Source organism: Diabrotica undecimpunctata, chromosome 4 (assembly GCF_040954645.1).
Source record: "Diabrotica undecimpunctata isolate CICGRU chromosome 4, icDiaUnde3, whole genome shotgun sequence".
Lineage (NCBI taxonomy): Eukaryota > Metazoa > Arthropoda > Insecta > Coleoptera > Chrysomelidae > Diabrotica > Diabrotica undecimpunctata.
In genome coordinates, this window is record NC_092806.1 from 115,495,607 (window position 1) to 115,509,810 (window position 14,204).

General features: G+C 34.0%; 1 protein-coding gene across 5 annotated transcripts in view; it reads left to right on the top strand.

The window, feature by feature from the left end:
* Nucleotides 1-14,204, top strand: part of DAAM (disheveled-associated activator of morphogenesis-like protein) — a 524,757-nt gene that overhangs the window by 476,321 nt on the left and 34,232 nt on the right. For all 5 annotated transcript variants that reach the window (XM_072530050.1, XM_072530049.1, XM_072530048.1 and 2 more), the window contains 2 exons: nucleotides 656-784; nucleotides 8,951-9,106. In XM_072530050.1, the coding sequence (XP_072386151.1) occupies nucleotides 656-784; nucleotides 8,951-9,106 (285 nt within the window). The remainder of the gene's footprint in view (nucleotides 1-655; nucleotides 785-8,950; nucleotides 9,107-14,204) is intronic.

Consider the following 14,204-nt stretch of genomic DNA (forward strand, 5'->3'; position numbering starts at 1 on the left):
AAAATTTCGTATTCATCCTCTTCTTGAGAAATGCAATAAATTATATAAAGCCTCAAGAAGTGGATCTTTTGAAACCACTTATGTCGGGTATTCTGGGGTAATTAAAGGTAGTTGTTTTCAGACTTGTTAAACATATGAATATAGCCAATTTTAACTTGGGAATTAAAAGATATAAAATTAGCTTTTAAAACAAACAAACAAATAATCAACAATATTTTTTTTGCTTTTGTCATTACACTATCAGTTTGGCACATACTTTTATATTGGTTCTGTGAACGACATAGAGATTGGAATTCTTATGAGTTGTAGTATTGTCAACTTGATTGTCGTGTTACCAAGTAATTACTTTAATTACTTTAAGCTTTAAATGCTCTAATCTTTGGCCATGTATGGTAATTTGTTGTACCTCTATCCTTTTGCAAGATATCAATGTTAAAATAAGAATAATAATTTTGGCCTTAGTGATATATTTTATTTAAATTAAGCATTAGATATAATATAATTAATAAATCAATGGTCATTGACAACACTAGTTATTTACGGAGATATATTTGTTATACCTACATTGTCAGTTCTCATTATTGTACTTACGCTTACTCCTAATAGTCTTATTGTCTTGTAGTATGCTATATAGCTAACTCTAATTTATTTTTAGGATGACGAGCCACCCGAAATAACATACTGCGTGGTGGAAAATACGGGAACCCTTACGCTGCAAGCGATAACACCTACACAACCGATGCCTTCACAAGAAGAACTAGATGTTAAATTTGCTGAACTTGTGGTAAGTAAGCTGTTTTTTAAGGTTTGGTGGTTAAGTGGACAGAATTTTACCCTGATATACATTATTCCTAACTTACTCAACCCATACTAATTACGAATTGAATTCGTTAGGGTGACTTATTCTGTTCACTTCTACTTAATATCATTTTGGACGAAATAATACGAAAATTTGGCTAAATAAAAAGATATAGAATATAATTTATCCCATAGAATGGGATAAAAAACGATAATAATTTTTTTCACCATGCAGAGGATGCAGTAACGAAGAAGAATAACGGTCTGAAAATGTTATAGCATTGTAATTTCCGTGTCTTAACATTTATCACAATTCCAGATATACCTTAGTTATACATGACTAACTATTTTCTATCGTCCAAAATAGATGACGCTACATAACATACCAACTATACTAAGTGGGAAATTTGGTAAAAAATCCAGTCGTTGTATCTTCGAGTATGTCTTTTTTACCACTACCGATTGAGGGCCAAGATAGCCGATGCCAACCGGAGTTTTGAATACGCGTTCCATGTTTTGAATATGTCGACTTCTCGAACGAAAACTAACATTAAAGGCACGTTTACACGTATCCAGTAACTGGCGCTAGTTGCACTGGCATGACAGCGCTGGCATAGTAGTGGAATAAAGTAAACACTTCTTTGCGCCAGTTTAGGGTTGTCTGCCAGCACTGTCTCAAATAGAGAGCTGATCTATTTCTCATGCCAATGGCCCTCGTCCGCGTCCCCTCAACGTCCGCGCCAACGGTTGTAGACACGTGTAAACATATCGTTCCAGTTGCTGGCGTACCTGCAAAGAGTTAAACAAAAGACTAACTTCACCAAGTAGGAACTGGTGTGCTAGTGAAAGTGGCACCAACTACTGGATACGTGTAAACGTACCTTAACATTAAATGCAGGTTTACACGAGACTGTCGCCAGTCTCACTGGAACGACAGCGCTGGCGTAGTAGTGGCATCGTGTAAACACTTCTTTGCGCCAGTCCAACGCTCTCTCGAATAGTTAGCTGATCTATTTTTCATGCCATTGGCCCTCGTCCGCGTCTCCTCTAACCCCGCGCCAACGGTTGTAGACACGTGTAAACACATCGTTCCAGTCACTGGCGTACCTTTGAAGAGTACAAAAAACGACTGACTTCACCAAGTAGGAACTGGCGTGTCAGTAAGGCTGGCGTCAGCTACTTAATACGTATAAACGTGAATGTCCAGCGCTGTCCTAGTCAAGCACTGGCATGTCAGTGCGACCGGCACCAGTTACTGGATACGTGTAAACCTGCCTTAATATTGAGCAGTTTAAAATTGAACTATTGTTCAATCACAAATTAGTCACTAATTTTCACTAATCATTAATAATTAATTTCCTAAATTTTTATAGTTTTGCCGTATATAATTGTGAAACATCGATTAGTAGCTTAATTACAGTTTGCTCAACTTCCTGCGAACTATAGATTTCCTAATAGGTATTAAGGAAATGCTTGGAATCATTTCCTCGGTTCAAATTATTTTTGCCAGCTTTCAAAAGTCAAAGGTTTTTGTTCTATGCAGAAGGCAATACACTTATTTGATAAATCGTAGCATTTTAGAGAGATTATAAATATAGCTTCGGGATTAGTTTGGGACGCAGTCTACTATAAATTTTTATCGCAACAACTAGAGTGTAATCATTCAGTAGCTGTCAATAAAACTACATTTTACTCCACGATTTTAACATTTTATTGTATCATCGTCGATCGAGAAGAATCGGACACAGGGCATTAGAAACTTATGTTCGGACGTATTGATACTTATTTTTTTTTTTTTTTTGTCCAAATTTTTGACTATTGTGAATGATTAAAGATGTACATATAAGAAAGATTATTATATCTGAAATAACTTTTCCACAATTAGGACGATGATTATAATATTTATGTCTAAATTGAGTATCCCAGCGCGATGCGGAATTTTCGGAAATTTCAGTCATAGTTGACTTTATTTTTTTCGAGTTTATTTTTAAAATGTCTCGATAAATTCTTTCTTAAATACTGGAATAAACTTCCTTCCAAGCTTCGTGGTATCCATTCCACCGTTAAAAAGTTTGATTATTACAAATGAAAAATATCTTTTTAAAAGAAACTGTGCATAGAGGTTAACCTTTAAAAAAAACAAAGCAAAACAAGTTCTAAATTTATGGTTGGGTATGTACCAAATGTCAAAAAATAAAGCTAGATGTCAGATGTCAATATTAAATTTTTAAAACTTTGAGAATAATTAATATGACAGCTAACCACACCCTAACATCTATAATTTTACTTATTACAATTTCTTAACTTATGAAAGCAATTGTTGATGGAAAATGTCTATTTTTACTTTAAAAGTTCAACAAAAAAGTTACCTGAATTTCACTAAATGTTATTTTTTTCTTTTAAAATTTCTGGTGTTGGAACTGGACTCAGATGCACTGCAACACAAACAACTGCGAAAATAGTCTGGAATGATAACCAGGGACAAACAAAATGAGGGTGTAAGCAGGGCACTGGGATGTGATCTTCAAAACTCGGCTTCTTAAAAACTCAGACACAATGGAACTATGTGGGTATCCTTCTAAGTTGTTGGAAACGCCGTTTTACAAATCTATCAGATGAGAGACGGCACGAAACAAAACAGTGATTACTCTTTCAAAAACTGACACATTACATTCGAGTATAACTCACTTTTTTACAACAAATTTGATGGTTTCTTTAGACTACCCACGCCGCGTCTGCTCTCTTTAAAATCTCTTAAAATTCACAATTAACTGCTACATACTACCAGACTTCACTATTTCCGATAACAAAAACAATAAGGAAAAACCATTACGAATTAGATGAAAATTCGGACCAACACCGAAACCAACTGCCTCTGACAGCGGCTTCACTGAAAGTGATGTAATTATCTTTAAAATTCATTTGCCCATCTGGGTATAAACAAAGCACAAACCGAAATTTTTCTATTTATTTGACGCGCAAAATATCCTAAAGTGGTTCTCGATCAAAGAATACCGAAGAAATACGCATCTGTGATATATAAACAAACTTTAAAATGTGTTTATCAACTTCAGCGAAGCAAAAGTATTGAAAATACTTTTTTGGTGTTTTAATACATACAAGGTGATTTAAAATGCTACAGGCTTTATCAGGAAATTTAGAAGAAGAACCGTAGTTTATAATTTAATAATTAATAATTTTTTACAAACAAAAACAGACTACTGGGAAAGATTCACAAAAGGACTAGATGGATTTCTATGGACAACAGAAACAAGTATGGCGCTTCATAAGACAACAAAGAAGCGAAATGAAAGAACTAGTTGAAATAGAACACATACAAGAGGATACATGAGTGGCCTTCCTGACAGAAATGTTTAAAAAACAAAACGAAGAAACTTTACCAGAAACGCCAAATATAATAACTCAGGAAAAGACCGAAATCTCCCAAAACGATGTGAAAGAAGGAATAAACAAATTAAAAAACAGAAAGTCACCAGGAGAAGATCAAATACCAAATGAACTCTTAAAATATGAAGGTGATCATCTTGTACAACAACTGCAACTTCTTATTAATAAAATAATCACCACGAACAGAATACCAGATGAATGGAGGAGAGCAATCATGGTGATGTTCTTCAAAAAAGGAGATAAAAAAGACCCCAATAATTATCGAGCAATAAATCTATTAAATACAACACTCAAATTGGCAACAAGAATAATAGCGACAAAAATAAACGAACGAATATCTCTGCAAGAGGAACAGCAAGGAATTCGGACAGGAAGATCATGCACGGATGCAGTTTTTGTAATAAGACAAATAAAAGAAAAGTCGCTGGAATACAACAAACCAGCATATATGTGTCTTATAGATTTGAAGAAAGCGTTTGATAGAGTAAGAATTCGGGACGCAATACATTTATTATATGAAAAGGGAATATCACTGGATTTAGTAAAAACCATTGAGAATATGTATAAAGATAACATAGCTATGGTAAGATGTAAAGGAAAACTATCACAACCTATCAAATATGAAACTGGCATTGGACAAGGAGATTCGCGGAGCCCATTAATATTTAATCTGATAATGGATGAAATCATAAAGAAAGTTAAAAAAAAGGATATAGAATGGCAGAAAAGGAAATAAGGATAATATGCTACGCCGACGACGCCATAATAGCAGCCGAAAATGAAGATGACCTACAAAGATTAATTAAAGAATTCGAAGATATGGCGCTCATATACAACATGGAAATCTCAACAGAGAAAACTAAAGCGATAGTGATATCAGCGGAACCGAGAAGATGTAAACTAGTCGTAAATAACAAAATAATAGAACAAGTGATGGAAACTGAATACTTGGGAATAAAACTGTCAAGCTACGGAAAAGTGGAAGAAGAAGTACAAAAACAAGTGAACATGGCAAACAGAGCAGCAGGATGTCTCAACAACACAATCTGGAGAAACAAATACCTCACAACGGAAACGAAAACCAGGATATATAAATCAACAATAAGACCAATAATGACGTACACAGCGGAAACAAGAGCAGATACGGCGAAAACACAAAGACTACTGGAAACAACAGAAATGAAAGTCTTACGAAAAATAACAAACCAAACTCTAAGAGACAGAGTAAGAAATGAGGAAATACGAGCGAGATGTGGTATAGAGGAAATAAACGCATGGACCAAAAGAAGAAAAGTGGAATGGAATCAACACATCGAAAGAATGACAGAAAACAGAATAGTACGAATAGCAAGAGACAAATCGCCAAATGGAAGAAGATCATTGGGACGACCGAGAAAAACATGGTCAGACAACGTCAATTGAGGCTAAAAACCGAAGTAAAACAGGCATTTTGTCTATTTATAAAGTAGGAAGAAGAAGAAGATAATTTTTTACACTATCTCCACTGAATATTGATCGGTCGCTATTTTAAAACTACAAAACAGAATTGCACAAAAATCTAGAAGCATACTAAGAGATATAAGAGCTTTCAGACATGGTACTACAAGCCATGCATTACCATTTAAAATAATTTTACAAAATGGTGCAAGCTAGCCACTTTGAATGAAGGATTGGTTTCAGGTAATTGCAGAAGATATAACTATGGCTATCAAACAATAAAAACGAACTGAAAGAAATGGGGAACCATGTAACCTACCTTATAACATAGTTGATCAGAAAACTTATTAAAAAAGAGAACGAAAAATGGATTAAAGAGGCGACTATCTAGAAACAAAAAATAAAGAAATACAAAAAAAAGACCAATAACAAGATAATAAATGACATAATCAAAACGGGATACATTTAACGATGAAAACGATATAGCACGAAGAATGGAAAGAAATTAAAAGACGCACGTATGCAGGAATGGAATATTTGGGACGCTTAGAAATAATAATGATGATGAAGTAGTCTGAAAAACAACAAAAGTTACAAATACTATAGAAGTAGAAAAGGTAAAAATTGGTCTAACCAAGTAGCAAAATTAAAAAATAGTCATTAGATAAAAAGACTAATAAAATAAAAAGGAAATATACAAAAAGAATAAAAAACTTTTTGGCAATCTTATATAAATATAATCTTATATAAAATATAAATAGTTAATATTCAGCATTGAACATACCTTTGAAGATATGATATGATAATACCTAATAAATAAATAAAATAATTTTGATTTTACAGATATTGTGATTCACACTACTCCTATATAACTAACCAACCATTGTTCGATATACTTTTGCCTTTTCTATCAATCAACAAAGATAAATATTTATAAAATTGTCTGCTTAAGTTGGTTAGTGTGCAACTGGCATTAAACGAATCACTGACATAAAAAGTTACATACCTAGTTGTACAAAAAAGGTTTGAGAAAGTGTTTTTTTACAAGGAAGGTATTGTAATGACCACAGATGCCATGTTAGGTTCATTAGAAATTACGTCGATTGCATGTGGATTAAAAGTTAATCGACACGAAATTTAATTTCACTCTTATGCAATTATTATTCTAACGTATTGATTTTGCAGGTAAGAATTTATTCAAAGTAGCAGTTTTATAGCTACTTGGCAGTTCTAATACTGAGGTAGTTCTATAAATTTTTAAGTTAAATTCTTGTTTAAATTCTTAAGATTAAATCATAAGGATAAAATGAAATTGTGTTTGACCTTGACGCCGTAGTTGACAGCAGTATAAGAAACAAAAATTTGATTTTGGAAAACACTTGCGTCTCAGGACAGCCAGTGTGGAACCATGACGACAAGCGTTTAGGTATATCTGATGCCGATGCAAAAATGTGTCATGTTATTAAAACATTGAAGATTAATTTTCCAGACTGCTCGTATGTTTCTAAAACTGCTTAGTTCTGTAGTAAACTCACTGTTTATCTTCGATTTTATGTAATTAATTTGTTATTAATTATATTATTTTATCATATCTTCTTCTTCTTCAGCCTTAAGTAATCCAACTTTGGATATAGGCCTCCCCCAAATCAATCCAGTGTTTTTTATTTTGCGCCAATTGCTTCCAGTTGTGTCCTCCGATCTTCTTAATGTCATCAGCCCATCTCATTTGTGGTCTTCCTCTGCTTCTCTTTCCTAACCATGGTCTCTCTATTGTTGTATTTCGTGGTTCCATCTTTTATCCTTTAGTTGGGCATTCGGTCCTGCGAAGCTCCATTTTAATTTGGCAGCATGTTCTCCTGCGTCTTTTACTTTGGTTTTGTTTCTAATCCATTTGTTTGTTTTTTTGTCTATAAGTCTCATCCCGAGCATTGATCTTTCCATCGCTCTTTGTGCTTTTCCTATTTTATCCATATTAGACTTGGTGAGTGTCTACATTTGTGAACCATAGCTGAGTATAGGGAGGATACACTGATCGTAAATTCTGGTTTTCAAATATTGTTCTATTTTAGTACTTTTCAAGATCCAACTCAGTTTTCGAAATCCTGCCCATGTTAACTTTATTCTTCTGGTAATTTCGGAAGTTTGATTTTCTTTGTTAACTTTTATTATCTGTCCCAGGTAGATGTATTCGCTTACTGTTTCTAAATTTATGTCGTTCAACGTTATTTCTCTAATGTTCGATGTATTTGTCATTACTTTTGTTTTTTTTTTACTGTAAGGAGATGATCCGCTGTACTGTACTAGGGGAATCCGGCCTGCTCTACCGGTTTATAGCTATCGAGCTTCGACGTTAACCTGTTAGTTATTACTCTCATAAACACTTTGTACATTTGGGACAGCAGGAAGATTGGCCTATAGGCTTTAGTGGTTAACGACTGGAAAAAATGTGATTTTCGAGATAAATCTCATTTATTTGTGCAGGAATATAAATCAAGTTTTGTTAGACGAAAGAAAGGTGGACACCTGCGACGAGATTATGTCCAAAATACTTTCTTAATAGATGTTTTGGGGTTTTTTCACAACAAATGGCACTGGAAGCTTAGTTCCTATTAAAGTTATGATAAATTCTGTCAAATGCTGAAATATTACGCACGAGGATTGTTCCATTCATGGAAACATTTGACGGAACACTTCAACATGACTTGGCCCCTTATCACAATCACAATTCGAAATTGGTCCAGACTTTTATACTGAAAAATAAAGTAAAAGTGCTTGATTTGTCTGGTAATTCACCAGATCTAAATCTCATTGAGAATTTATGGCATATTTAAAAAAAAAACGTTTAGCCATACAAAAAAATGATAACAAGTGCTACACAAGTGTGGTTCCACGATGATAAAGTCATGTGCTCTAAACTAGTGAAGTCAATGCCATGTTGGAAAGGTTATTTCTGCTCAAAGGATGATACACTTCGAAGTAATATGTATATTTTGCAGTCTACTTATGGTATGTAATAATTAAACGCTAAGGTTTTAGAAAAAAAATTGTTTTTCTGATTTGTCAAAATTTATTCGAACAATATAGTACTTTTCATTTCTTTTCCTTGCTTATGAACCCATTGATATGTGAGATTTTTTTATTGATAACTAACGATGTCTATACTACATACAATTATAAATAATCAAATGAACACACACACTGTGCAGATTAAAAATAATATATTACAGAAGAAACTTTTAAATATCTGAATTTATATAATCCAACCACTTATATTTTTACCAGACTAATATCGTAACAACTTTTTTAGGAGGAACTCGATTTGACCGCCCCCAATAAGGCAGCGATGATGAGTTTACCTCCACAGAAAAAATGGCAGATATATTGCTCAAGGAAGGGTGAAGATACAGAGGACCAAACACATGCTCCTGAACATTACGTTGAAAGACTGCGAACATTAGCTACAGTAAGTATAATTTTTAATTTAATTTAATTTAATTCATAATAATTCATTATTACGAAAATATGTGATCTTTTGAACACTTAACATAAATATTGAATCAAGTTTCAAAGATATTGGTATACACACATGAACCAAATGTAATTTTACATTTAATTAAATTTAATTACATTTTGCCAAGGTGCGTGACTGGGTAAAATTTCGTAATGAGCATGATTGCATAAATACCTGAAAATAAAATCTTAAAATACAGAGATCTAGTCTCATAGTGGATTAATGATATTTGCATTTCCATCATTATGTTGCTATTGCTTCATATTGCACCCGGTTCTTCGAAAGTTTCAGACTCTCTTGTGTAACAGGTATATGTGTTGTGTGTTTGCTCTGTCCCATCTCTCTTGTGGGCAGATGTCCACCTGAAAAGGTACTTTAGGTCTGCATCATGACTTGACTTGAATTGAATTTATAAAGCCAGTGTAAGACCAATAATTACATATGCCTCAGAAACAAGACCCGACACAGCCAAAACGCAAAGGCTACTGGAAACGGCAGAGATGAGAGTACTGAGAAAAATTACAGGAAATACGCTGAGAGATCGAAAGAGAAGTGAAGACATTCGAAGAAAATATAACGTACAGTGTATAAATGAATGGACACAAAATAGAAAAAAAAAAAAGAATGCAATAACCACATAAGCAGAATGAAGGAGACCCATGTCCTCGAAATAGCAAGAGATAAGTCACTAATCCGCAAAAGAAGTATCGGACGACCGCGCAAAAGATGGAGTGACAACCTTCCATAGAGATATTAATCCGCCAATCTCTCTCTCTTGTCGTTTCCTCATTGCTGAGGATCGTGATTTCCTACAATGCGGGCTGTCAATTCTCTCCATCTCTTGCGATTTTGGGGTGCTCTCATGGACTCGGAAAACGTCTCTCCAGTGGCTTTCTGTACTTGATCTGACCATCGGATAGGTGAGCGTCCTCTGCCTCTACGTCTTTCTACGTTTCCGCACACAATTAGTCTTTCTAAGTTGTCATTGTCTCCTCGCAATGTGGCCAAAAAACTTTAAACATTTGCAAGACACTGAGAGGAGAGTCTGGTCTGAATGTTTAGCTCTTCGAGAATCGACTGATTGGATCTGTGCTCCGTCCACGAGACGCGTAGCATTCGTCTCCAGCACCACATTTCGAATGCGTCAATCCTTTTCCTATCCTCTGATTTTATTGTCCATGTTTCGGCACCGTAACTGAAGATTGAAAAAATGAGTGTCCGTACCAGTCTCATTTTGAGTTTTTTGGATAAAGAGCGGTCCTTCCATATTTTTGACAGTCGACTCATCGCGTTCTTGGCCATCCCTATTCTTCTGCGAATTTCCGTATGGGAGGAGGCTGCATTGCTTAAGGAAGATCCTAGATACGTGAACTCGTCTACTTTCTCGAATTGATTTAGGGCGCCTGTTGTTTGGAGGATATTCGCGTGGTCCACAATCATGATTTTTGTTTTCTGATTATTAATCTTGAGCCCACACTTGTTGCTTTCGGTTTCTACTCTCTTTATCAGTCTCGACATCTCCTCTTCAGATGTTGCTATCAGTGTTGTATCGTCTGCGAATCTTAAGTTTGAGATCTTTTTTCCTGCAATGGAGATGCCGCCTCTTCATCCATCGAGTGCGTTCCCCATTATGTATTCTCCATATAAATTGAACAGGTCTGGAGATAGTATGCACCCTTGTCGTACACCTCTGCTGGTTTTGAAGGTATCAGATTGCTGGTTTTCAATTCTTATTTTAACTGAGTTATCTTCGTATAAGTTTTTAATTAATATTGCCAAATGATCTGGAACTCCCATCTCATGAAGAACTGTCCAGAGAACTTCCCACTTCACACAATCAAATGCCTTTTGGTAGTCTAGAAAACAGATTATTATTGGAATTTTAAATTCGCGGGCCTTTTCTATGAGCTGCCGCATATTAAGGATTTGCTCTCTCGTACCCTTCCCTTTGACAAAGCCTACTTGTTTTTGGGGAATTTGTTTGTCTAAGTATTGTTGCAAACGGCGTTTAATGATTCTTAGTAATATTTTGCTTGGATGGGAAATCAGTGAGATGGTACGATAATTACTACACTTTGTAGTTGTTCCTTTTTTATGGATTGGTATGCACAATGATGTGCGCCATTCTCTGGGCCACTTTCCGCATCTCCAAATTTTATTACAAAGTTTCCACATTATGTAACATCCTTCTGCAATCCGCCAATAAACAAGCAGAATTGCTTATAAAGAGGTAAAAGAAATTATGTATCTGAGTACCATTTAGTCATAAGTCATTATTCATACAGTATCCCTAATTGTATTTATAATTTTATTGTGTTCCCCTTACGATGTGTAGATGTCCAGTAGGGTTTCCATAATAATTGCTTTTGGTATGTCCCTTAGAGCTTTTATAATTCCAAGGCGAGCCAGTCTTTGCACCTTGCTTAATTTGAAGATAACACTTTTTTGCTACATCTTTGGAAACCATATCATTGATACATTGTTGGTTTTAGCACTGTCTTTAATATCCAATATTACATGTCCGGTTTTAAATCACACATTTTGCCATCAGTAAAATTAAACATCTAGTCTAATATTACTCCAAGGTATTTTACTTTACTCATCAGATTTCTATTTCTACCAATTTGGTTTAAAGAGCCTGTCCATCTAAATTCTTCCTTTTGGTAAAATCTAGATTGTAGGATAAGAGTCTTAGTAATTCATGTTCTTTTTTTTCTGTATGAAGTAAATATGTGTTCTATGAAGTAAATATATTCTGTCCCCCTTTCTACCACTTCTTGTCCCACAATAACTGGTATTTCCTCCAAAGTAAAAATCTTGGCCTTTGTTAGATTTATTTTTAAGCCCATTCTTTCTGAAACATTTCTTAATTATTCTAAAAGCATATCTTGCAGCTGGTTGAGTTCACTACTAGTTTAAATTAAGTTGGAGTTAGAGTTGGCAATTAACCACCCTTACACTCGACCTAAGAGGTCTATTGTGGCTCATCCCTAGGTTAAAGTTGTCCTTTCAGCCCAGCATTTTTAACAGTCTATTATGACCTTTGTGACACTTCTGCAAAGTCGTAGGGCTGGAGTTAATAATGCTCAAATGTATTCAGCCTTATCCTATCCAATTCTGGGCAGTTCCACAGAACGTGGTCAGTCTGACAGAATCTGTAATTTGCACGTCTGTCAGTTCGATTTTGTTTATGTGCCCCTTGAGCCTAATTATGACAATATCGTTCTCAAAGCGGAGATGACTCAGATATCATCTATCAATATTTAAACCTTTATGTACTATATATCTACTACTTATAAATATATTAGTATCTAATATATAATATAATATATTCAGGTCGACTCAGCCTGAATAAAAATGAGTACCTTGGGTAAAACCAGGGGTAATAATAGACGGTTGAAGCGTAGCACTGGCCATGTTACCTTCCTTGTATACCGTAGGCCCTAGATATAGCAGACTACCCTGCTATACTCCCAAAGCCGCGACAGCGGTATAAAACGGGAGACTATTATATTATCTAATATAAAAAAATGAAATCAAAAGAAAGGAAATATATATTTAAGTATATAATGAAGAAGAAGAAACTGGTGGGACTAAGACACAACAGATATATAAACCAATGAGATTGTATAGATATGACAAAGAAACATTATTGTCTTTACATAAAATGTTAAAACACACCGTTAATATTTTTTAGGAGTATATTACGTTCTTTTTTCAAAAAAAAATGAAAACTCTATTTTGATTAATATATATATATATATATATATATATATATATATATATATATATATATATATATATATATATAATTAAAAATTAAGAAAATCCGGCTTAACATTCAGAAACTATCTTAGATAACAAAAGAATATGAATACAGGTCAATGAGCAATTTTACATCAGATACTGGGTCACCGGACCTCAGAATATATCTACATAAACATTAAATACCACACATAAGCTTATTTAAAGCCATTTAATATCTTGCTCTTTTGTAGTGGATGCTGGTTGATAAATATCTAATCTAAGTGTTATTGTCTTTCACCAGATTAGTTCACAAAATAAAAAATAAAGATATTTAGTTGGTAGTCACATACACTGTTTTATTTTCGATTTTCATTTTTATTTTTTCTTTCTTTGAAGCTTTTGTGATTTTGTTGCTAAATATGGTTCACTGGAGTATTTTACGTATTTTGCAATTTATTACAGATAAAAGAATATAAAGGAGTAGGTATTGTTTAAAGTAAAGCCATAATCATAAAAAGTAATAACTTGGCATAATGTGCTGTGACGGAACAAAACAATGAATTATTTATACTTGAATTTTCCAAGTGTAAACGCCAGAATGGCATCACTGCTTTTCCACTCATGTGTACAGTTTTAGAGCAATATGCCTCATATAAATATTATAACGTGTTTAAATTATTTTTATTTCATAAGGGCATGGACAAGAAGATAATACATAAATATTGAATATCAATCAATTGACTGTTTGTCTTATAATAAGACGATACACTGAAACTGGATAATACAAAAGGCAAATTCAAGGTCGTAAAGGATATACAGTTTGAAGAAATTACCAATATTTGAGACTTCAGTCTCAGTCTAGAAATCAATTATTTAATTCAAAACAAATAAATATATCAACCAAAAACAGTAAACCGGGACTTAAGGAGGTTTTCTTAAATACAAAACGTCTTATACCAGTTCCACGGAATCTTGCAAAAAATTGGTACAATTAAAATTTGCAAGATGTATAACACGCTTACAAATGAGCTGTTTCGCGTTGCGACAAACAATGTAAAGATAGCCGTCATATCCCGTCAACATTCAGAAACGATAGCCACCAGAAAAAGAAGAAGAGCAAATACTAACTGGAATGAACATCAGAAGAGGAAATATCTTGTTAACAAATTAAACAAGAATAGGGTGTATAACGAATATCAAGGAAATTTAGACTTTAGAAGTTAAGCCTATTATCCATTGAAAAAACTGCATTAAACAATTATCAAAAAACCTGCGAAAAAATTTGCATTGGTTGATAGGAAAA